Here is a 26,144-nt window from a genome sequence, read left to right as displayed (position 1 = left end):
TTACAAAGAGGAATGTAAAAAAAAAAAAAACCAACAACTTGTTGAAGTTATGCCACAAAGTTACTGGATGTTTAAGAGGCAAAAATGTGAAGCATAATGAAAACAACTCTCCTGACGTGGATGGAACTGTGCTAGTTTTTGCTGGCCAAGGATCTGAGCTTCCAGGTGAAATTTCATACTGTGTCCAGCACAAGTTTTACATGTTGTAGGAGCTCAAATTAAGCATTTGGGATGGTCTTAAGAAGGGTATGTACCTTGCGCCAATTCCAACATATGTATGTTTCATACCTATTAATATGGAAATGAAATCTTTCACATTTACAGATAAGTCCACAGTTGCCAAGAATCTTTCTGACCTTTTGATTTTATGACCTCTTACATTAGACAGTACAGGAAATCTTACCCTTTGACTTGAACTGTTAGTTGGGCAGCTGCTTGATTATGTTTTCTTCCTGTAAAGGCAATTTTAAAGGGAGCAAAGTCTGACTTACTGATGTCACTTTATTTCTCTCTTCAGTGGAAAGATGTATGAGTTCCATGCAAGCTGGTACCCAAATGATCAAACTCCGTGGCAGTTCCAAAGGGTTGGTCCGCTTCTATTACTTGGATGAGCACAAATCATGTATTCGCTGGAGACCCTCTCGAAAGAATGAGAAAGCCAAAAGTGAGTGTCAACCACAGAACCTTTCTTCTGATTCCTCCTAGGGTCTTGTCATCTTATAAACAGCTAAGCATGAAGGATTTGGTTCATTCACAGGTGATCAAGAAGAATGTTGTACTTGAATTTAAAGGGCAGTAAATGATTTTATGATTAATAGTTTATGAAGATTAAGTTGCTGTTGTTAGCTATGCAGGTTGCAATAGTTGTAGTATGTTGTAAATGAGTTGCAGACGAAACCTGTGTGAATTGGGGACCTTGCAATGTGAGGTTTGGGCCATTTCTTTACAGGATAAAGGCATTCTGTCTGACATAGGGCATGTACACAGTCATTAATGAACTGTGCTTTTGTCATTCCAGTTTCTATCGACTCTATTCAGGAGATTTGTGAGGGGAAGCAATCGGAGATCTTTCAGCGCTATGCTGATGGCAGTTTTGATCCCAACTGCTGCTTCAGCATCTACTATGGAGACCATATGGAATCTCTTGACCTGGTATCTTCCAGTGGAGAGGAAGCACGCACCTGGATCACAGGGCTTAAATATCTGATGGCAGGGATCAGTGATGAAGACAGCCTCTCAAAACGCCAAAGGACCAGAGACCAATATCCTTCTTATACTATCTGAGAGTATTACCCAGTGGTGGAGAGCTATCAATAGCATAGGGATTCCTTTAAGTATTTGTTTTGCTAAAAGTAAGCACTAGGCTCAAAGCTTCAAAGTGGTTCCCATTGCATTCCCTGTTTCCAGAGACAGAGAGGAGTCCTTGAAGAGGATTGTTCTGGGCAAGATTTGGAGATGAATGACTGGAGTGGACTGAAAAACATACAGGTATATTCTTTCATCTGTTACTCCCTGTGTAAAGCTGTCCATTTCATTTGGTTATACAGGACAATGTGTGATGCAACATTGCAGTTTGCTCAGAAGTTAGTTCTTCTGTGCTGTAGTATGGGTAAATAGCATGTGTTGCATGTTGAGCATAGCAAGTCTAGAAACTGTTACTGAAATAACATGAATAGAGTTATATATTAGCTTGAACTTTCTTTCATCCCCAGCCTCATATACAGTCTTTCCTGACATGAAAAAAATCATATATACGTAAAGTTCAGTAATATCCTGTGATATTCCATGCTGTTCCTTAACTCCTGTTCAATGTGGTTGAAGCAGACGTTTGATGAGGCAGATAAAAATGGTGATGGCAGTCTGAGTATTAGTGAAGTGCTCCAGCTAATGCACAAACTGAATGTGAACCTACCCCGACAAAAAGTCAAGAAAATGTTTAAGGTAAGAAACGAAAATGTATTTTTTTTCTAAAAGAACAAGGGTTGAGCTGCTGGAGAATTAACATGAAACCTAATGGGAGAGATTGTAAATACTTTGGCAGCTGGTTTGTTTCCACTCTATTGAGAGATACTACACAGTCCATTTGGTAAATTGAAGAGAGCTCCAGAAACACGTCGTAGATGGTTATTCATAGAAAAAGGCATTACACCAGGTACCTTCTGGTGTTACATAACGTAAAGACACACAGTACGAAGATTGCTTTTTTGCTATACTTGTTGATCTGAAGCTCAGTCATGCTTCCTCCTGTGATTACGTCCTCTCTAATAAATATTACCTAGTAAAGCATCCTGGTAACTGGTACTAATAAAATATCCAGTATGCAAACTTCCATATCTGTCATGTTTTTTGCACTGCTAAGAGCTATTTGTTTGACAGTGTGTTCTACTGACCTTGACTCAATTTACTGGGCAGCTGAACTATGGAGATGTGTATGCTTTCATAATCAAAAAATCTGTTGTGTGAAGGACCTAAGCAGAAGTTGAACCAATAGTTTTCAGCATAGTGAACTACCGTGACTTCTGCACTACACTAAGTCAGGGACATCTCAGCGTAATTTTCCAGCAGCTCTGGTATTTTAAAGAATGTTCTCTTGGAGAGGCTGTGAGAGACTGTTTTAGAGAAAACTAAATACTGGAATTTCAGTAGCACTGAAAGGGATCAAGTACCTATCTACGAATGGCTTTCTAGACAGTCTAAATCTGTCCAAGGCATTGTGTGTAGCTGAATACGTAAGTTTTGCCTAACTTAAGGTAGAGAAATGTTATAAGCCCAATTTCACAAAACTGAAGCGGGAATAAGTGAATTGCCTAAGGTCACACAAAGATCTGTGGCAAGGCAAAGGTAATTCTGTTGTTGGTGCTTGAGGACTGACCCATCTTTTATTCTAAGCATTTACTGAGGTTGTACAACTCCTGGTCAGTTTGCAATCAATTTAAGACTGATTAAAGATTTCTTAAAGTTCACGTCTTCATTTGTCCAAAGCTTTTCTTCTTGTTTTGAGCGATTTTTCCTGGTTTGATAAAGTACTTATGGAATGAAACTGCCTGGACACATATTTTTTCCTGTTGCTGTGTGGCTAGAAGACCACTTTGAAACAAAGTAGTCCTTTTGGTATTGCCAAAGTGTAAAAATTAATTTTTTATTTTTAATCTTACTTTTAATGCACTAGGACAAGAACATTAGAAGCCTTTAGTCCTATGAAACAGAAACCTGAAATCATATCAGTCTATTTGGAATCATTTTACTGATTCATGCTAGTAAACGATTGCTCTCATTTTGACATGATCTCTGCTCAGATGTAAAAATTAGGCTCTGTTTATCATTTAGGAGGGCTCTGTGCCATTCTTCTGCATTTAGTATTCCCTAGAGAATTACCTACCTGTAAGCGAAATTGATCCATATAGAGAGAGATGGCAAGAAGTGTAAATCCTAAGCTTCAAGGATTAGATGGTGTTAAGAACCTTGAATGAAAAGCACTTTTGCTGGCAACAGCCACTGATTATAGAATTGTTCCATTGCTAAAGAATAGTAAAGAATAAAAAGAAACTGTCAACTGTGGCTTTATGATACAGTTTATAAATCTTGTGCAAATAAATTTTAGTATGTCAGCACTTGTTCCTTAATAAACTGCCATAATGTTGCACAGCTCGGTGAGTCCTATGTGCAGGCCTCATGGAAACATGGTTTCCTGCACAGCACGGGTAGCTTTGTGTGGGATCAAGGAGAAGTTAAGAATAGTGGCAGTCAGCATGACTTTTGATAAGTCAAGTATTTTAACATGAAACTGAACAACAATTGGATATGTACAATTGGATGGGTGATTTTGTATTCAGTTTGGACACGAAGCTGTCATTCTTGTATTGTAACTTATTCCTGAGAAAAGAAAGGGAGGCAAAATTATCTCTTTCCTTGGTTAGAAACCAATGCAGCCACTGCATTTTGCCATGGACAGTCTTTATAGACCCACTTTATGGCCTCTGATTATGGCTTCTTAACTATAGCAGAAGAGTGTTAGAGAATAATTTGGGGAAGGAGTGTAACTTGGAAATCTTCTGACTAGTTTGACTGGGGAAAAAATGGGCCTTGAAACCTTCCTTCTCTTCCATGGCTGTATGTATTTATTCTAATGCCTCTGGGTTGAAAATATTTTTAACTTACATCTCTCTCTGCTCTTTCTTTCATCCTGCTGACAGCTGGTGCTGAAGCCTGCCTGGTTGCATTTTATGTGCAATGTAAATTCCTTTGTGGGTCCGCAGTGGTAAAATATGCTCAAATGGAGCATGGAAAACAGGATAACTCTGCAAACCACAGCAACTCAAGATTATGGGGAGGGAAGGAAACGCTCTTGGACAGTTTCCAGTAATCAGCTGATACAGGTTATCCTAGTGTATGCATCAGGCTAATATTTTACCCATCATTTGGGTGCGTTGTTCCTTAGGAGCGGAAAATCCTACCAAAAAAAAGTTTGCAGCTAGGGGGGAAATTTAAACAGAAGTTTAGAAATAGAGTTAAAATACTTAAGCGTTTTTTCTTTATGTTACTGAATAAAAGAGAAATAAAAGGTTTATAGCACACGGATGCCCCAGGAAGCTGGGTGCTCATTTCTCTCAAGCTGCTCTTACTATGCCAGCCCTCATTTTGATTACCATTTTCTGTTTCTGTTGCATAAAATTTATGTGGACCAGAATGAATTTTGAAAGTAGATTTGTCCATGTTGTTGCACACTATTGCATTATAACACCACAGACATTTCCAAATAGAAAAAGAAATTCTTAAATGGAATGAAATGCCTAGTCACCAGGAACTTGCAAATACCCTGTCCTTTGCCTTTGCTTTTGTTTGGGAAAGGAAGAATGTCAGTTTGTGTCTTTCACTTCTGCAGGTGATAAATTGTCTGATTGATGGATTAAGACCTGTATGGTTATGACCCTAAACAATTTTACATGAGGCTATTGCATTAAACAGCAGTTTGTGCAAAACAGATGTCTTCTGCCAACTGAAAGGTCTTTAAATACCTGGGAGACGTATTCATGTTGTGTTCTATGTTGCAGGGTGTGCTGTCTTATTTCATTGCCATAGATAGAATAAATCCTTCAAGCAGGGTTCCCTGTGGAACAATAAAGACCTTAAAAGTTGTTTCTTGGCTCATGCACTAATGCATACATTTAAGAGGTTCAAAGGGAAAAGCAGTGCAAAGCATTCACATGACAAGCATCAGCCTGATAAATCAATCTGTTCTAGCAGGTCATACAGTGAGTAGCCATGCCAGGCAGCATCAACCTGCATTTAATTCCAGTGTTGCTTTTTTCTCGTGCAGGAGCTCGTTTATTTAAAGTTTGTTCAAGCTATTGCTGGGCAATTGGGTATCTCATTGCCTTATTGCTGTGTAATACAGGAGGCTGATACGGATGATAACCAGGGCACGCTAGGCTTTGATGAGTTCTGCGCCTTCTATAAGATGATGTCAACACGACGTGATTTGTACCTGCTAATGCTCACCTACAGCAACCACAAGGACTACCTAGATACAGATGACCTGAGACGCTTTCTGGAGATTGAACAGAAGGTAGGCCCAAGCCAGGAAAAGACTTCCCATCTGCATGCCTTTCTGTTTGCTGTTGGGGATGCATTGCCTTTTAAAAGGGGTGGGAACTTTGTTGTCATATGTGTGAAAAATAGCAGTTAGATGCCTCTTGATTTTCATCTTATAGGCTGGCATGACTATTTCTTGAATCTTCTTGCTCTCACTACCTCTTTTTTCTGTAGGCTCTTTTGTTGTGCCCCTAAATATAGTCTCTACAGTTTCTTTCTTTTTCATGGGTTCTCTTAGGACAATTCCATCAATATCTGTCTTTTCCCAGTATTCAGTACCCTCATGCAAAGATGCTGTTTCTGTCTCTGCTTTTGGCTTAGTGCACACTCCATGATGAGAAACTGAATTACTTTGTCACACTATCTCAGTTTGTGAAGTGGAAGATTATGTTTCTGAAGAACTGTTGAGAGGATTATTATTATTAAACTGGGAAAGTTTTTTGAGGATAGATAGTAGTACATATTAAGTTGTCTCTTAGTGCTTTATCTCCATTGCTGGAGTGGGTCTTAAAGAATCTTTTCCCATTTCGCTGATTTGAAACAGGTAAGTATTTTTGTCTGACAAACCAGGTCATGTGTATATGCCCTGTATAATAATATGGGGCAGGGGTGGTGGTGGCAGCAGCCAGTAGGTAATGATAAGCATGATATTTAATGTTGCTTGTGAATCTGAGACATTTTACAGCTCTTCAGAGATGTTAAGTTATAGCTTCATAAGCTTCGCTATTCAGGTATTGAAGTGCACCTATACGTTGTGCTTATAGTTGTTTGTGCACATTCAGCAAAATACCAGCAAACTATGTGCTGTATTGCAGTAAATGCTATCCAGTTGTGTTACTGTATTTAACAAGGGGGCTAGCCTACATCAGTCACGTTAGAAATCTTGTCCATCGGTCACTTGTGCGCATTGAAGTTACAGAAGTTCATTTTCTGACAGTTCATATATGTTTTCATGAAAAAAGGAAACTGGTGTTGATATATTCTTATTTTCTAATGGTAAAAGATAAAAGTTTCTTATCTCTGTGTCTATGGTGCACCACATACATGCCCACTGATCTGCTTCCTCCATCGCTGTCTTGAACCTTTATGGCATTAGGAATCTTTGTAACCAAGCTACCTGGAAGCCTAACACTTTTACTCCTAGCCCAAATACCCCTTGGTCAGAAAAAGTTTGGGTCTTTCTGGTATGTGGTAATTTGGCAGACCAGAAAATGGCAAGGCATCTAATATCTGTACCCTGAGGACATTCATCCATTGGAACAGGTTGCCTGGAGAGGTTCTGCAGCCTCCATCCTTGGAGGTTTTGAGGACCAGACCAGGTAACGCCCTAAGCTAACTGATGTGACCTTGTAGTTGACCCTGCTTTGAGCAGGATTTTGGGCTGGATGTCTTCTTGAGGTCCCTGAATAATCCTATGATCTTTCATCTAGAGACTTGTGGAAAATTCTGAAGTGAGGAAAAATAATTGGACAGCAAGATGCAGTCAATGCAGGAACAAATGCATTGACTCGTCTTTGCCTTTTTCCTGTCATGATCTCTTTTGAAGCTGCATGCCTGTAAGTCATAAATCTCCATTGGTTTCAAAAGTTGTCTAAGGAATGAATGAATAAGACAGACACCTCTCTGGCAGTTATCTTTTTAGATAAGTGGGGTATGTTTCCATTTCATTGGTCAATTGATCCTCCAGATGGTGAGAGGAAGATGAACGCTAGCCACAGGACACAAATCAGCTCAGCTAATCACTGACGTAGAGAACTCATGCCTGTGGGGCCTCTCTCCCTTGCCTAGTGCTACCCTTTCTCATACAATATGTACAGGGAAAGCAAGCGTTCATTCTGTGTGTTTGAAGCCGTACCAGAAAAACCTATTTCACCAGAACTTTTTGTTTTGAACCCAGCAAACCTATAATATATGGGCAAATAAAGGGTTATGTTTATTTTCTTCCTTTTCTTTTACATTTATTTATTAGGTTTTAAATTACCCTCAGAAAAGGCATTGATCTGGTAGCAGATATGCTGGTCATTTCATTTCCCCCTAAGCAAAGATTCTATGTTGCCAAAATAGTCATCAACTTGGTCACTTCATTGGCAGTCCCCTCTGGTGACAAGGGCTGTGTTTTCATGTGTCAGTTACAGCATCTGATGGAAAGGATTTGCTGGACCACTCAGGACAGGAATATTAAATAATAGCAGGGATAATAATTAGAGGATAAATCAACAGTAAAGGGCAGGAATATTAAATAATAGTGTTAAAATTGAATTATGAAAACATTCCAAGGTAAATAAAACTACAGCTTATCATAAATGGCCCTTTTTTTAATAAATGCTAACATTCACAAACATATATTTCCCTTTGTACTCTTTCCTTTTTCAGTTGAGAATGCAAAGCAACCTTGAAGTTAGCAGATTTCCTCATGGAGCTTTCTGAGATCATTATGTCCTCATTCTTTGTTACCCTGCTAGTAACTGATTTTTCTGTCTGCTGCATAAAGATGAGCCATTTTCTTGTTTTATTTTAAAGTAAAAACCCTTTGATAATGCAAACTAATCCTTTAATCCTACAAGAGAAGAAATCCCATTGGTTTGTGACAAAGCTTGTTCTGTTTCGATGCTCTGTGTGCCTAATAACACCCTAACCAGATTTGACCTACAAAGCAGAACTCTGTCTTTATCGACTGTCATCAGGCAGCTGCCAATAGGACAGAAACTTTTCACGAAGCAGTCTAGTTCTTATCTGGCCTGACACTGATTGACAGGAGTGAGAATCTCACTGGGTAACTGGAAATCCTTAGTACCACTATGGATGAGTGGGTGGTGAGGCACTGGCACAGGTTGCCCAGAGAAGTTGTGGATGCCCCATCCCTGGAAGTGTTCAAGGCCAGGTTGGACGGGGCTTTGAGCCACCTGGTTTAGTGGAAGGTGTCCCTGCCCATGGCAGGGGGGTTGGAACTAGATGATCTGTAAGGTCCCTTCCAACCCAAACCATTATATGATTCTGTGATCTGGCCAGTTGTTAAACCGTACACAAAGAAAAGAGCTAGGAGAAGCTGTGATTACTAGTTAACACTTCATTTTTGCTACTTTTACAGATGATGAACGTGACTAAAGAACACTGCCTGGAAATCATCAGCAATTTTGAACCATGCCTGGAGAACAAGAAGGAGGGAGCTCTGGGGATTGATGGTAAGCTGGCTGGTGTAGCTTTTGTAGGAAAGAGGCAACTGTTTAAATACTTATGAGAATATTGCATTGGTTTGCATAATATATAGTAATAGAATTTGTCATGTTGTATAGAGTATGCTTTTCAGTAGGGTGGTTTTTTTAGTATCTATTATTTGCTGAGGAACCTAAAGGGAAATTGGTACTCTTTGGAAGATTTTTAAAGGTACATCAAGATGAAGCAGCAGGCATTGAAGGTCAGCTGGAGCTGCATGTGTCTTTATTTGTGCTTTTGGAAAATACAGTAGAATTTAGTTGCATCATTCCTGCAGGCATTTTTGGAAATCCTTCAAGTTTTAATAAGAGGGGTGATGTGATCCAGAGTAAACATGTGAAGTGGGATGATAAATTAAATTTGTCTAGAAGCATGCTTTCGTGACCTCTGGTGCTAAAGCCTTCGCTCTGAATATAATGATGCTGTACCATCATGATGGTAGCTGTTATTTTGAGGACTGATTCTAAACCGTTTCCCCCAAATAGTAGATCTTCTGCCACATCTTATTGACTCCAAGGACAGAGTACATTCCTCAGGAATTAGATTCTGTGCAGAAGTTCTAGGACCTTTTGAAAATCAGCCTTGTCCATTTCTGTGGGTGTGTTGTCATAGTGAAAAGTGGCAAAATATAAGTTCAGTTTTGTTTACTGCATGAAGAAGTGGCTAGTTTCTGGTATGCTGTGTAAGGTTTTTGTTTTGGGTTTTTTTTTTTTTTCCAAGAAATGATGGTTGCTTAGGATAGATTCAGGTCTCTTCTACTTTCAGACTAAATTTTCAATTTATTTTAAAGCTTATACTAATGCCAAGGGAGTGTAACGGTTGACATATTCATTTATTTATTTTCTGGTGCTTTACAGTCAGTGGCAGTCACATAAATAATAAATAATCAGGTTCATTATCTTGCCTTCCTCATAGCTAGAAAAGTCAGACTAGGCTTTTCAAACAATTGTAGTTTTTCATACCAGAAAGAAAAACTTTTAAAAAACTAGCCTGACCTATAAAATTGCTTTGCCTAAGAATGGATGATAAAACAGTTGATAGTTTATGGGTTAGAATTAGAGAGCAGTCCAACATGGGTGACGTTCTGCTGGGTGTCTGCTACAGATCTCCTGATCAGGAGGAAGTAGAAGATGAGGTTGTTTTGAGACAACTGGGAAAAGCTTCACGTTAGCAGGCTCTGCTCCTTATGGGAGACTAACCACTCCAGTATCTTGCTGGAAGTGCAACAGAACGGAACATACCTAGTCTAGAGCTTAACTAATGCAGGAGATTTCTGGAGTGCATTGATGATAACATCTGAACAGAGGTGACTGAGGAGCTGTCAAGGGGCACACTGCTGGATTGGGTACTGACAAAGAAGAAAGAACTGCTTAAAAAACATATCTCTCTCTCTCTCTCTCTCTGCATGCATATACATGTATACACATGTGTGCGTGTGTGTACACGCACGCAGAGAAGTTATTCTTTTCTTGTCTTTGTGTGTAGTTGAGACTTTAGATCCCTCTTGTCTTCCAGAAAACAAATTGAGTGTTGCCTAGAGAGACTGAAAAGCAACAGCTATGGAAACTGAAGCTGTATGTTTATTCCTCAAATTGGTACAGCCCAGACAAGAGCATCCTGCACACACTTAGAGGCACTTCAGTAGTACTAAAATAATAGTACAGTGTTCTTTGCCTATTCATATTAATTCATGTGTCTGTATTGCCTTGCGTCATCAGCTGTGATGGCTTGTGTCATGAAGCACCTTGGACTGGCCTGTGACAATTAGCTCATTCAGTATAGTCTTGCAAAAAACCTCTTACCTTCCTCTGTTGATCAAAATAAAACACTGTGTCAGTATGCATTTCCTGAGTGTGTAAATACTGGAGGTCTATGGTACACGCTGCCGACAGTATCTTGATTCATTCATATTTCTTCATCCTAAGGCTGATAGATCCAGTTAGTGTGAATTCATTATAACAATTTTGATATTATATTTTAACAAGTGCTTAAAGCAAACAACAGTGTTGTTTAAGAGGCTGCCTTAACAGTGGTGTGTGGAATTAATCTTGTAGCAGCTGATTGGTTTGTAGTAAGAAGAAATGATTAATTTGCCAAGAATCATTAGCTGTATGTTTGCTGACATACACTATGCCCTATCAACTTTTCATGCTATCTGCTCTGACTTGGTTAGTCTTTTGTTTTTACTCTAGCTGTATTACTGGTTTGCTGGTTGATCATGATATGTGCTTCAAGAGAGTCAGATATTAGGCTAGACTGAGGTTTCCTAGCACTGTTTCCTAGTGTATTGTTCAAAAAGTTTTGGCTGCTGTTTGTATTTATCAGCTCTTTTCCTTTAATAAAACTTTCATCAACACAAAATATAAAGCCTATAAGAACCGTCGTAAAGGTGACATTTTATCTTAAATTCTATTCAAGCTCAATTTCTCTGTGTTTTGTAGACCGGTATTCTGAGACTGATTTTGAGGACTGGACTTATTTTACCTTGTGTAGCTTTAGTGAAACAAAGCACCAGTCTGTCACAGTCAGAGAAAGTGTGTTAAAACTTTTAGAAGTTTGGCAGGATTTTTATACGGGGGCTGTTTTATTTATGAAATAATGAGTGAAATGTGAGGAGAATTAGAAGTCTTGAAGCAGAGACCTTTTGAATAAAGGCATCATCATTGTCAGCAGCTGTTAAGCCAAGATGTGAATGGAAATCTTAGTCTTTCATTGGTGGTGAATGAAAAGAATTTTGGGGAGGCTTGAAATGGAAGTTACAGTTTTTAATGTTAGTCTGTCTTGTGAAAGTGTCTGTGTATATGTGCACAAAAGTATACCGGTGATCTGAGAGCAGCAATTTCATACAAAGATAAAAAACATAACTTGCTAAAACTTTGCTTCTAAACAAGACTGGTGATGCAATACAGAAATTGTCCAGGTGATGTAGTCTGCATGATTTGCAAGCATCCCACTACTTCGGAAAATACATTCTTCTGGTAGCATCACTGAAAGTGCTACACATAATCGATGTTTTGGTGTCGTCTGGAGTATTACAGTGAACTTCAGTCTCATAAAGTGACAGCGATGCAATACTGCAGATCTCCCATCCATAACCATGTTTGTGCATGCGGTGTCATATCAAAATTAGAGACTGTTGCTTGTACAAGCCAATGTGTGTTGACATTCTTCTGGTATTTTCAGGAGAAATAGAGGAGGGGAGACTATCTCCCTTGCTTCAAACTGTGTTGGGCCACTGGAAACTATCTCTAGGCAGTACAATACCATGTACCTTTCAACTCATTTCACTGAGGAGCAATGCCAGGATATGACCACAGATCTCTGGAGGCTTTTATTTGCGAAGCGGCTTAATGTCCCAGCAGAGTCTTTTGACAAAAATTACAAGCTTAGAATGTCAGGTTGGGTTAAATAGACGTATTTTTTTCAGGAAAGGCAGAGCAGGGAAATGTACAAAGCAACTAGAAATTTCTTGAAAGCAATAATCACGATTGGTCATTGGGACAGTTGGGATGTAGTGGTGTTATTTATTTATCTTACTTACATGTTCATGAATATGTTGGTGAATGTAGGGATGCGTTTTTAGGCTCGTTTTAGGAAGGCTACAGCAACAAAAAGGACAAAACTGTATTATTTATAGTATTGTTTGTTTACAGGTTTCACCAATTACATGCGGAGTCCATCAGGGGACATATTCAACCCAGAACACTACCAAGTGAATCAGGACATGAGTTATCCTTTGAGTCACTATTTCATTACCTCTTCACATAATACCTACCTCATGGGAGATCAACTGATGTCCCAGTCTAGGGTGGACATGTATGCATGGGTGCTACAATCTGGCTGTCGTTGCGTAGAAGGTAAAGATCAAAAAGGAATCATCAGTAGGCTCTGTAGTTTTGTTTCTCCTCTGTAAAGGAAGACTCATGACTTCTGCAGAAGACATGGTAATTGGGTAGAGGAAAAAGCCTGGTAAAATGGTGTCTTCCCTTCATAAAGAACAACAAAATGATGTTGCCATATAATGGGTAAATTTCTTGAGCATGGAAATAAGGCAGACATTCAAAGAGTAGTGTCATTGGTACTGAGGAAAAAAAAATTGTAAAAATATTTTTGTAGAGAGGATACTAACATTCAGTAGAATGTATTGGTGTATATACTTTCTAGCCAAGTGTACGGCAACCAAACTGGCAAATATGGCAGAGTTCCTGCTACACGTAAGAGGAAAGCTGATATTTCTGATAAGGGAAGTAGGGTTCTATTATGTGAAATGTTGACAGTCTCTGCAGTGACTAGGAAGCCTTTATGTGAAATCCCTTCTGATGTTTGTAGTGCCTTTCTGAGACAGTACCTGTTTTGTAATCATCTTTAATATCCTGACCATCAAAGTGTTTTCACAATTTTTCATAAGGCCAATATTATGGTTTGCTCAGGTCAGATTGTGGACATGCCAACGGGTGCTTCAGAGGAGTAAAATATTTATGGAAATATGATTGTAAACAAGTATAAGGTTAGGCAAAATCCAAGGAGGGCTAGAGATGCCTAAGTCTTGGCTTTGCCTGTGGTGCGAGAAGCTTGGCTGAGATTCTCTGCTTTCCTTTTCAGGTTTAGCAGTAGTATAACAAAAGTAATGCTATGCTATGTCATTTCTCTTCCTGTCATAATACTCCTCAGCCCTTATTAAAGGAGATCTTTTTTGCTTGGGGCTTTCTCAAACAACGGGAAGAGTCATCTGTACACGGTAGAATGTCAAGGCCAGGAAGTTTCGTCAGAGGAAGGACGTTCAGCACAGTGAGGAGGGAGATACAGATGAAGGGTGGGACTGAATCTATACCCTGCTTTGTTGGGTACATGTTTGGCTGGGTTGCTGAAGGTTGCAGGGTCTCGTAGTCTTCCACAGATGGTGGCCCCAGATGTTACTTGTCTGATGGGTGTCATTGTTTCTGTTCTACAGTTGACTGCTGGGATGGGCCGGACGGTGAACCAATTGTCCACCATGGATACACTTTGACTTCCAAAATTCTCTTCAAAGATGTGATTGAAACTATCAACAAATATGCCTTTATCAAAAATGAGTATGTATACAGTTTGCCAACTTTTGAGTCTCAGGGCTGTAAACTGGAGTGTTCCCAGGCATCCTTGTAAAGGCAGTCAGTGAAAATCTAACCTGTTTCTGCATGTGCCAGACAGAATTCTGAGTTGTTTTCTGTGGGGAGAAAGCCTTCAGAAAGAAATAACAAGGCAAAACTGACTGAGTAGGGGCATTCTATACATAGTTGTGGGGCTGTCTTTATCCCGTTCGTAGAAGACAAGAGGATCAACATGTTCTGACAGTGAATGTTTTTTGTGAATAGCTGACAGTTTAACCACGTATCTCTGGATGTGTACTCCAGTGATGCCAAGGTTACACTTGGTTGCTCCAGGGATAGGAAGCAAGTCAGGCAGCAAAGGAATACAAAGAGACAGTAGCCCAATTGTGGAGAAAGCAGACTGTGCAAGAGAAATAGGTTATTTTCCCTACCTGTTCATTGCTCAGGAAATCAGAGAATTATACAATCGGAAGTTTCATATACCTTGGCAGTACTGTCTTCCTCCTGAGAGTCAAAATGTGTGTGTCAACCTATCTATTTTTTTTTTAAGATAAATTAATTTATCTCTGTAAAAATTTTCCAGTAGCTTCTCCAAAGCAGTCCATCTGCCTTCATTAATAGAGCTAAACTTGCACTGAAATTTCAGCCCAGGTAAACTTATTGTGAGCCTGAAATTTTTGGAGTTTGCCTGAAGACATGGTAAATAAATCAAAGGAAAGCTGGCTAGCAGAATATATGGCAAAGCTTCTGAAATTGTTGCAGCTCTTAAAAGCTTTACAGAAGGGTTACCTGGGACCGTGTTACAACTTATTATTTGTGGTGGTTTATTTTCTTGATAGGTATTGATGCTCAGTCAGAGTTTGGTACTGAACAAAACATATTTTAGACTTGCAGGTGTTTTCTTTCCCAGTATAGGCTGGAGGCATAGCTGTTGGTAGGCTGCAAATTCAGCTAAGGAGCTAGCTTCAGGCAAAGCTGGGAATTTAACTATAGTCTTCAATTGGGAAAGTTTTGTCCTGCAGGCATTGTCTGGCTGAAAGCCTCATTTTTCCTGATGAGGAGCTAATAAGGGCCGGATGTCAGGATAGACATCTTTTTATTCATAATTAGTTTTTAATTAATGAATCCCTCATAATTCAGCCCTAAAAACCTGCACTGTATACTGGCTTTTGTGCTCATCCTAAAAATGTATCATATCTAAACAGAAATCCATCTTCAGTGTGCTTTTATATGGCACCAACCGCACTGGAATCAGTGTTCACAAATCTTATTTTGATGCCTTTCAAACAACAAGGCATTCTTATTTCTTGGCCTCAGCCTGGAGAATCAACAATAAATGACAACAATAAAACTAAATCTAGAAATAATACTTACTGTCTTTGTAGAAGAGGCTTTATCTGCAGGCTTGTTTGTATGACACTCCTCTGTTGCTAGCTAGAAAAGATTTCATGGAAGAACTAACACAACAGGTTTATCACTTCGTTGTTGGAAGTGGGAAGGTAAAGACAAAGCCCCTTTGGGGATCTTTTCAGTTCTTGGAACCTTTATTTAGTTTTACCTGTGACAGTACAAAAGGGCTGAAGCAGCGAGTGGAGAGGAGAGTTGAAGGCACTGGCTATTTAGTTTTTCCTTATGCATGTCTTGCTAGAATCTCTTTGATAGGAAATGAAGGTCAGGACTGGGTAGTGCAGGAAGGTGAAAAGTGTGCTCTGGAAAAAAAATGCATCAAATCAGATTGCAGAAGTTTAATTATCCTGTGGCTGTCAAAAATGGACCATTGAATTTGGAGTGAGTAGTGGGTTAGCAGTCCTGTGCCCACACTGATTTATCTAACCCCTGTGGATTTCATTGGTGGTGATGCTATTACAGGAATGGCTCAGACAGTAATAACCCTTATCCTCTTAATGCTATAAAAGCTAAATTTGCAGTTGATGATACTTGGTTATGTCTCTGCCAGGTACCCTGTTATCTTGTCAATTGAGAACCATTGCAGTGTCATTCAGCAGAAGAAGATGGCTCAGTATCTTATAGAAATTCTGGGAGACAAACTGGATCTGTCTTCTGTGCACAATGATGATTCTACCAAGCTCCCTTCACCAGCAAGTCTTAAAGGAAAGATACTGGTTAAGGTAAAAACCTGCTTTGTTTGTTCCATCCCTCTTTTTGTTTGTGATGATTATGATTTCTGCCTGGTTATCGCTTATACCCTAACTTAAATCATTTTACAAAAAGCACTCTTTAAGAACCTGGTACTTAAGGTTCTGAACAAATGTCTTCTCAATCAATAAGAACCTGGTTGCATGCTTTGAATAATTTTTTTTTTTTTTTTTTCAAATGTGTGATAGCAAGAGCTGCATGCTACCCTGCCTGTGTCATCATTTTATCTTCTAGGGGAAGAAACTTCCAGCCAACATCAGTGATGATGCAGAGGAAGGTGAAGTTTCTGATGAGGACAGTGCTGATGAGATTGATGATGACTGTAAACTAATGAATGGAGATGTAAGTTAAGTGACCATTTGAATGTAAAAGTATGTAAAGTTTTCCCACTCCAGTGAGAAGAAACCTTGTATGAGTTCTGTGGAATGTGGATGTGGTCTAATCTTTGGGATTCATCACAAGCCTTTTAGGTTCTAAACCTTCATGGGGACAGAGTTGACAAAAGTGCATAGTAGGCGGCACCAGTTCTAGTGGTTATGTTTCAAGTTTGGGATTTTTTGTCTTAATATTTTAAATAGTAATATCTCATGATTCTTTATTGCATCATAGTGTTCTTCCCCTCAAATGCAAAAAAGAAAAGAAAAAATTCTACTTATGTCAAATTGTCGTCATTGTAACAGAGCATCCCTTTGGTTTGCTGAATGCTGGGTTTAGTTGATTTTTATTGTAAGGAGGTGTTAAAAAGGGAGAAAATTTTAATCTCTGCTTGCTTCAATCTGAAAATCCCTTATTTCTTCATCCTTTTTAAAAGTTAATTTTTTTGGTCACTTTAATCTTCTGGCAAGTGACATTGCATCTTACAGAAACAATATGAAATACACAGCAAAGCCATTTAATAACATAAACTAGATTGCCTTGGAGAGAGATTGCATTTTCAGTCCTCTCTCCCTCAGGCTGTTTCCTCGCTTTGTATTATGGATTTGATTCTTTTCATCTAAAACTAAAAGAGAAATTTCTTTATGAATAAGTCTACCAAAGGGGAAAAAGAATTTGTTTGGTTTTTTTTAATTATTATGTTTTAGCATACCACTTTTCAATATTCTAAAGCTGTGATCTGTGGTGTTTTAATGCTTCATGTTTTTTGACACTTTCTTGTTACATGATGCATCTTTTCAAAGTGGAAGGTATTGTACAGCCAGTGGTGGTGCAGTTTAGTCCAGCAGGCTTTCACCCGTATAAGATCAGGCCTGCTATCAAGGCATGACCATTTTGAACAGGGAGAAAATGAGTTGAAAGCCAAACCAAAAGCTTTTACAACCTACTTAGGGGCTACCTATGTAGTTGACTGTACAGGGAAACCAGAACTACGCAAACTGAATAAAATGAGAATTGGACATTTCTTGACTTTGAAACTTCACTGTGATAAACAAAGTTCACTCAGGTTGTTTTCCTGTGTTTTCTAGTTCTGTTGTCTATATCCCAGGCATGACAGACTGTTTCCATATCCAAAGGAAACAAGGCAGGTGATTTGACAACCCTGCTGAAATCATGGGCACTGTGGTACTTAAGATCCTGATTTTGCAAGTTTTCCAGATAATTTCTAGACTTGTTTCAACAGGATTCTAATCCACATACTTGAACAAGCAGAAATGTTAGCAGATCTCTCATTGCTAGAAATTAATTTTGTCATGATTCTTTTCAATTTCTCCCACAGATGTGCTATTTATAAAGAGATGTCAAATAATGTTTATTTTTCTTCCATTAAATGGATAGAGAAATGAATGCCAGTAAGAAAAGTGTCATCTTTCATAATAAAATTTGGTAGTAACATATTATGGCTGGGTGTATTATTCTCACTAAAGGCTCATTAGGTATTGCTTTGACCTCATTGTCTTTGTTACTAACAGTTCACTTTGTTGTGAGGTTTACTGATGCTTTAAATCTGAGACTTGCTACATCTGGTTTGCTTTCGAAGCCAAATTTTGAAGAGTTCAGAAAATCATAGCTTGTTTCATGACAAATTTAACTAGGAATTCTTAAGGCCTACTGAGAAAACACAATCTGTCACCTCTTAAAAGACCTGGGATTGTGAGTTTATGCTTCGTGGATGAAAAAGAGAACACTGGCTTTCTATTTTTGTTTCCCCCACTTCCTCACATGGGCTATGATGTACACAGAAGGTGGGAACAAGAGTTCTCTTATATTTTGCCCTTGAACTGCTGAAATCAAGATTTTAAAGCTTCTCCCATTCCATCCAGTAGAATCTTGCATCTGTTGTAGCTGCAGAGTCAACCTTGACATAGCATATGAATGCTGTCCGTCAACCCCAATGTGTGAGAGAAATACTATATACTCGGAGTTTCCACACGTATCCATTACTATTAAATTTCTGTGAAGAATGGCTTATTGGACAGCACAATGGAATAGATCAGATTTTTTTACTAAAAATGTACTGCAAAACATAGCATATGTTAATCCAGTTCAGTATGGGGAGTCATCTCAGTAATAACTATTTCTATGTTAGCACATCCTTGGTTTGTAACAGACATTACATCTGAATAGGTCTGCTAATGGTCAGTCTTGGTTTAATTAGAACTGTTTTAATTAGTTTTACTCTCTCATCACTTCAGACAATCTGTTTACACTTTAGATCTAACGTCTACTTCAGGGCCTCATGCTTCCATACCTTACATTAAGTCTGATACCGAGCTGCAGGTAACTGCTTCACATTATGCAAATGAAGAACCTCTTTTTTTTTTTTTTTTTTTTTTTTTTTTTTTTTTTTTTTTTTTTTTTTTTTTTTTTTTTTTTTTTTTTTTTTTTTTTTTTTTTTTTTTTTTTTTTTTTTTTTTTTTTTTTTTTTTTTTTTTTTTTTTTTTTTTTTTTTTTTTTTTTTTTTTTTTTTTTTTTTTTTTTTTTTTTTTTTTTTCCCTTGCACGTAACATTTTAGTTTACATTAATCCTGGCTTGAATTACTAAGACTTTTTTCATCACTACCTAGTTTAATGATTCTGTTTTGTTTGTAGGCATCTACTAATAGGAAAAGAGTGGAGAATATAGCAAAGAAAAAACTTGACTCACTGATAAAAGAATCCAAAATCCGTGACTGTGAAGATCCAAACAATTTTACAGTTACCACTCTACCGTCATCAGGAAAGGCTGGTCTAAAATCAGATAGTAAGAAGGTGAAAATGTTTTATTGTACTTCACTTACCCCTAGACCTGGTTGTTGTTTTGTTTGTCTCTGTGTCTACATAGTACTATTATTTCATAAAAATAATGGTTGTTTTTTCAAAGGTGGATGTCTAAAGTTGAGCTTTTAAATCTGTTTTGAGACTCCCCAATAGAGACGGCTCAGTTTACCTGAGGTGTCTGCAGCTATCATAGTACTAATGAAACTAAAGAATGCCCAGCATTGCCCTTAAAACAAGATAGTGTGAGTCACACGATGAATTTTGCGGAGTCTATTTGCTATTAGGTCCCTGTATCCTGTCTAGGTTAACTAGGATAATACAACTCAAGAATAACCAGATAGCCAAAACGTTCACCTGGGGTGTGGGAGATCCAGGTTCATGTGCCCAGTCAGACTTAGGTGGAACTGGGATTTTGAAGCTGTATTTTCCATTCTTGGATGACTGCTCTGACCACCACATATTTGGCTATTTCAATACATAAGAAAACACGTTCCCTTCTTCTGTAATATTTTCTGTAATATTTTGTCATGACATCGTATTAATACCTCATGTTGCTTATATAAAAGCTATAAGGAAGAATACTTTTCGCATTTATGTCCGTTTAGTAGAAGCTCCTTTTTAATTTGCTGATAGTGAGATTTTAATTTTAGCTGTTTTCACAATTCACACTTGACGCAGAGGGATAGTCTGTTATTGCAGTTGAATAATGAAATATGGCAGTCCTTCAAAACATAAACTGAAATGCTAACCACCTCTTTCTCCAAAGTCCAATAACTTTCAGTGACTTCAGAGAAAGAGGTGTTTAGCATTTCCATTTGTTGTGTTTTATTAGATTACTAAATAAATCATATATTATTGACTTCAGATTCATAGCTGAATTCATTCGGTTAATGATGATGACAGGTGAATAACACTGTCAGATACGCAAAGCTTTTTTTCTTGCTCACACAGCAATTGGAGCATGAAATGTACACATGAAATGACTTTTCAACAGAAATAATTTTATTTTCCATTATAAAAAGTGCATATGAAAGTTGGGCTTTTTTTCCTTGGTTCTCTATGTTCTATGCATTTACACTTGTATTTTAATTTTTTACTAATGCTTATTTATAAAAAAGTACTCAGCCCACAGACTACACTTCATGAACTTGACGCATTGTCATTTTAGAACTTGTAATAAGCCACAAAAAGCTTAGGAACATTGTTGCATGCAAATGAAAAACATTGGAGATCTGCCAATAATAAGCAGGTGTACTAACTAGGGATTAAAACTAGATGAGAACTAAAAATCAGCTTCCCAAAACTTTCTATGGCATGAGTTTTGTATGTACTTTTAAGCCTAATGATTTACATAATGTATCAGACAGTTATTCTTGTAAGATCCACTACAAGGCCAAGACTTCAAGAATCCTTTTGCATAGGTGTTAACCAGAATAGTCTGTATTTTATTATTATTTTATATGAGAGTTTTGTTTCTTTCTTACCATGAAGTATCCTAGTAAAACTGTGTAATTGGCAGAAATAAGTCCTGTTAAACTATGCTTTTCAAATACTAAGCTACAAACCAGTCTGGTGTCAATGAATGTATGTGGTATGGGGGCATTCAAACTTTGCCTGGATGAAAATAAAATTGGGGTTAGGCATTTGTGTGATTTCAAGATCCCATGGACAAAAATGATGGCAATTATTGCCAGGATACAAGGTCTTGTACTCAGCTTGTTTTTTTGGGGAAAAAAAAAAAAAAGTCTGCACTGGTCTGGTCCAGTTCTGTTGACACTTTAGGGAGGATTGCTTCCCAAACTACTTCTGATGATGTTCAAATATGCTGTCTGTAGCACTCTATTTGGTCTGCTACATTATTCTTTCTGTTTGGTTGCTTTAGAATAAACTTGAAGATGATGTGGAATCTGGGGAAGAGTTCAGTACCAATAAAAGGCACAGCCGGTCATTGATGGGCAGTTTTTCTAAACGCAAGGTGAGCCGCTTGGTAGATTAGGTCTACGCTAAATATTGTATTCTTGGATAGGTTTTTTCTTGGCACACAGTGGTGGAGAGGAATATCATAATTGCATTGTCTGGCAGAGGCTTGCTATCAGGCTGTTCATTGAATAGATAGGCTGGATAACTGGTTATAATTGTGCATAACAGGTAGTTTCAATTTACATCAGGGTCTAAAAGTATCCAAGATCTAATCTGAAAAACAGAAAAATTCATTTGCACCTTTCATCTGAGGTTTTGTGATTCCTTTATAAAAAAGCTCTGACCTTGGGCTGAATCTCCCCCATGTGCATGCATATTGTTCTGCAATACTGAGTATTACAAAAGCTGTCATTTCCCATTTTCTGTAAGTAACATACTCATTGGCATAACAAAGCAGAATTGTATCCAGCTGCTCAAATGTTGATCAGACGGTTATGATATTACGGTTTTATTTCCTTGTGGCACAGAAAAAAGGAAGCAAATTGAAAAAGGCAACAAGTCTGGAAGAGGGTGAAGATGATTCGGATTCTCAAGGAAATTTAGCCAGGAGCTCTGTACATTACAGCAGGTTTGTTAACAAGTGATTTGGCAATTTTGTTTCTAAAAAAGATACCTACACAAACGTACCCACTAAATAGATACGCTTCAGGTCTAGAAGCCAATTTGTTGAAGGCTGCGGGCACGTGACAGGAATCTGGTATAACGGTAGATCCGATGTCTGCCACAAGATCATCAGAACGATCTCTTGGCGCCATTCAGACTAATTAGCAAAGTACAGTGGACCTTGTATGTGTTTTAAGCTCTTACCATCTCATCCAGCTGACATATATGCCATTTGACTGGTGGATTTGCAGTGTATCAGGTCCCCAGCTGATTTTTTTTTTCTTGTTTTATAATTTGCCAAATGAAGTTGCATCAACATTCAGGTGATTATTTTGATTTTTCTTTTGAAATTGCCTCTTCAAAAATCCTGACATGAAGGATCCTTTGCAGAATGGTTGCTTAAGCTTCAGGCTTCAAAAGTAGGAAATCAGATCAAGCAGTTCTCTAGGATACTTTGGAGCTTTCTTTGGGAGGTTAGTAGATATGCTGTTAGTGATAACCTGAAGCAAATGAGGAGGATCAGAGCATTACCTTCTTACTATTTCTTTGGCATTTAAAAAGTTTTTTTGTTAGCACTTGACTTGAGAAGTAAATATATATGTGAATAGATATTCTACCCTTTGGTCAAAGCAATTTAGAGTCCTCCCCACCAGATCTTAGTAGGTGAATACTTATGTCTGCCATTAACACGTAAGAACAGGACTGACTTGTTCTGTATACTTTCATGCTGTTGGTTCCACAACTTCTGTGCTTTGATAATGAAGTTCTGTGTGGTACAAAACTATTAAGTACCTCCTTGGTGGAAGAAAACCTTCTTACATTTCTTTATCCTGATTTATTTTTAAGTATGAAAGATAAAAGTTACCCCTTAATTAATGGGTAATTAATTTGTTTTACTTTCTAGGATAAACCGACAGAAGAAAACAATGAAGCTGTCCAGAGCACTCTCTGACCTGGTGAAATACACAAAGTCTGTTGGCATCCATGATGTTGAAACTGAAAGTAGGTTGAACTAAAAGTCTGCTGAAAATAATTGCTATACAAAGAAATTCAAAGGTTTATGTTCTTACATATTTTCTTATTAAAAGCTGATTTTCTGTTTGTTTCTCCCCCACCCTGAAAAGATTTTAACGGAAGAGCTGCACACAATAAAGCTATACTATTTTGAAGTAGCTGACCACTTGCCATTCAGAATCCACAAAGTGAGTCTAGAGTTGTGTGACAGCTTCCATAAAGGAGAAAAAGTTACTATAGGTAGTAAGTAATAGACATGTAGTCTTCGCTAGCTTGTATAAAAGCTGCTACACAACACTTTCATCCTGGGAAATAACAGAAGACTTAGTTATGCTCTTGGGCAGAATGCTCTGAAGAGCATTTCAAGCCTAAAGTTTAGATTTTTAAGTCAAATCTGATGAAATATCAGCATTAAATTTCTAGAATATTTCAGTTCTCTTTGTAAGTTTTCTGCATCTTATTTTGACAGGAATCAAGCTTTAGTTAAAAGTGTCAGAAAGAGAGAATTGCTTGCCAGAAAACATACTTTCCTTGAGCAAATTCAAAAAAATCTTAGAGAATTTTTTTAAAACTTCGTAATGAAGATTCAGGTCATTCATTATATTCAGCTTCACTTTCCCAACCATAACTCCTCCAATAAGCACAATGATTTTGCTGTAATATAAGAAAAGCATAGTTCCCTCTGAGTGCAATGTATTCAAATGATGCTTGATAGTTATAAGGAACTAGTGCTATGTAGTTTTGAATGCTTTATCTAGATAATAACTAACTAAGGAGATTACCTCTAATCTCTTCCTCTCTTCCTTGTAGTCTCTTCCAGCTGGCAGGTTTCATCTTTCAGTGAAACAAAAGCCCACCAGATACTGCAGCAAAAGCCAGCACAGTATCTACGTTTCAACCAGCAACAGTTGTCCCGCATCTACCCATCTTCTTATCGTGTGGACTCTAGCAACTACAATCCCCAGCCATTCTGGAATGCTGGCTGTCAACTTGGTGAGCAGAAAGAAAACTCATTTGTTTTTATAGAATCATAGAATCGTTTAGGTTGGAAAAGACCTTTAAGATCAAGTGCAGCCGTTAACCTAACACTGCCAAGTTCACCACTAAACCATGTCCCTAAGCACCACATCTAAACATCTTTTCAATACCTCCAGGGATGGTGACTCAACCACTTCCCTGGGCAGCCTGTTCCAATGCTTGACAACCCTTTCGGTGAAGACGTTTTTCCTAATATCCAATCTAAACCCCCCTTGGCACAACTTGAGGCTTTTTTTTTTTTTTTTTAATTTTTGTTTTATTTTGGGAGGGATGTTTTAATAGGAGCTCCAGAATCGCCCCTTAAAGTACTCTTGAGTTCTCTGCTAATCCAACTTTACTGACAACTGAGTCTTCCTTGTTACTGTATGTTGTTACCTAGATAGATTACCTCAAATATGTCTTACATGCAAGCAGTTGTCTGATAAATGGAAATAAATGAACTTCTCAAATGCAAGAGGACTTCAGAGTTCAGACTCTTTTGGAGAGCTTCTCTCCCTGAAGCTGTGATGTATGTTATATAAGAAAATTCTTTTTCATAAAACATTTGAGTCTCTGCATCCAAGAAGTCAAATGTGAAAATATATTTAGGTGTCCTTCCTTTAACTTGGTTCTACAAACAAGAATGTTGTTGACTTACTCAGTAAGTAATATCACCTTTTTTTTTTTTTTTTTGGTTAAAATAGTTGCACTAAACTACCAGTCAGAGGGGAGAATGCTGCAACTGAACCGGGCCAAATTTAGTGCCAATGGGAACTGTGGCTATGTCCTCAAACCAAACTGCATGTGTCAAGGTAAGAAAAACGAGCAAAAAGAAGTCGATCACTTATTGCATGAGAAGAGTGGGTGTGAATCCTTATAGTTTGTTTAACAATGCATTTCTGATGCTAGAAGCAAACATGCCAGAAGGTATCTATAACTAAAGTCATCCCCAAAATTGCACTTCTTTCACATTATATGACTTCTCATTCTTACAGGTGTCTTTAATCCAAATTCTGAAGACCCACTGCCTGGTCAATTGAAGAAACAGCTGGTTCTAAGAATTATCAGTGGTCAACAACTCCCAAAACCACGTGATTCCATGTTGGGAGACAGAGGAGAGGTATGGGACAATCGGTGATTGTTCTTGTGTGTTGGAGAAGGTTTATTTCCATATTGGCTGGGCTAAGGATGAGGATTTAACTTCCTGCAGTTATTTGTCAGGAGGCACGGAGCATGAATAAATTAGGTCATTAGCATCCTGGATCTTGAGGTGGTTTTCTTCACTTCTAAGCATCACAGCAATGGTTTGATGTTTTTCGTCCGATTGTCAATACAGTGCCTCCAGGAGAAGCGAAAAAGGGCCAATAAGCTCATCATGACAAGTTTCTACTCACCATAGTACTCTAAGTGTCTTCCTTCCTCCAAAACACCTTTACAAATAGAGCCAAGTCAGTCTGTCTCTTAAAAAAAAAAAAAAAAAGGTGTAGAAAACTGCAGAGCTTGTCAGGCAAGGCAAGCAGAGTTACTTGGGAGTCCTTCCCTCTGCTTGCATGAATCTGCTCCTGGTCCTCCATTTAGCACAGTATTATTACGTTTTCTTTCTCTCCTTCATTTTGGCTTCTGTTGTGTGACTTGGGGTTTTTTTTTTTGTGCTCCCTTTACTTGTTTTATAAAACCCTTGGCCACTTCACTTAATGAAATATCAGACTAAAAGGAGCCAGATTTGCAACTCTCGGCAACTTTTTAAAGTTGCCAAAAACTTCATTTCTTGTGCTGTTTGTTGCAATGTCATCCAAAAAAAAAAAAAAAAAAAAAAAAAAAAAAAAAGGTTTTTTTTTTTGGTGCTCCCTTACTTGTTTTATAAAACCCTTGGCCACTTCACTTAATGAAATATCAGACTAAAAGGAGCCAGATTTGCAACTCTCGGCAACTTTTTAAAGTTGCCAAAAACTTCATTTCTTGTGCTGTTTGTTGCAATGTCATCCACATGACTTTATTAAATATTAGTCTTTAATGAATGGTAGGATGAAGTTTTGTCAGAATTAAAATTTCCTTTTAGCCTTTTGCAATTAGAATCAAACCTCTCAAACGAGTTCTTACATGCTTGAATTTTATATGAATGTTGCAGTCAGCTTCTACATACTCTTTCTCCACAGAGCTCTCTAGGTGATTCCATCAAACCAGGTAAACTTCCCTAAAAAACAAATGCAGTAGAGTCATACTGAGGGTTTAGTGAACCTATCTATGTTTTAATTCATTTATTTCCATTTCTGTTTTTATTAATACC

At 38.0% G+C, this 26,144-nt stretch overlaps 1 protein-coding gene across 2 annotated transcripts in view; it reads left to right on the top strand.

Moving 5' to 3' along the window:
* PLCH2 (phospholipase C eta 2) overlaps window positions 1-26,144 on the top strand; it is a 104,544-nt gene that overhangs the window by 61,156 nt on the left and 17,244 nt on the right. For both annotated transcript variants that reach the window (XM_019470724.1, XM_019470723.1), the window contains exons 2-17: window positions 518-664; window positions 1,019-1,262; window positions 1,812-1,941; window positions 5,396-5,566; window positions 8,681-8,774; window positions 12,459-12,662; window positions 13,757-13,877; window positions 15,850-16,021; window positions 16,284-16,391; window positions 19,076-19,234; window positions 21,126-21,218; window positions 21,691-21,791; window positions 22,731-22,828; window positions 23,651-23,833; window positions 24,562-24,669; window positions 24,853-24,977. In XM_019470724.1, the coding sequence (XP_019326269.1) occupies window positions 518-664; window positions 1,019-1,262; window positions 1,812-1,941; window positions 5,396-5,566; window positions 8,681-8,774; window positions 12,459-12,662; window positions 13,757-13,877; window positions 15,850-16,021; window positions 16,284-16,391; window positions 19,076-19,234; window positions 21,126-21,218; window positions 21,691-21,791; window positions 22,731-22,828; window positions 23,651-23,833; window positions 24,562-24,669; window positions 24,853-24,977 (2,258 nt within the window). The remainder of the gene's footprint in view (window positions 1-517; window positions 665-1,018; window positions 1,263-1,811; window positions 1,942-5,395; window positions 5,567-8,680; window positions 8,775-12,458; window positions 12,663-13,756; window positions 13,878-15,849; window positions 16,022-16,283; window positions 16,392-19,075; window positions 19,235-21,125; window positions 21,219-21,690; window positions 21,792-22,730; window positions 22,829-23,650; window positions 23,834-24,561; window positions 24,670-24,852; window positions 24,978-26,144) is intronic.

This window comes from Aptenodytes forsteri, unplaced genomic scaffold (assembly GCF_000699145.1).
Source record: "Aptenodytes forsteri isolate BGI_AS27 unplaced genomic scaffold, ASM69914v1 Scaffold16, whole genome shotgun sequence".
NCBI lineage: Eukaryota > Metazoa > Chordata > Aves > Sphenisciformes > Spheniscidae > Aptenodytes > Aptenodytes forsteri.
The sequence above is the reverse complement of the archived record's forward strand: the minus strand, read 5'-3'. Positions and strand labels throughout refer to the sequence as shown.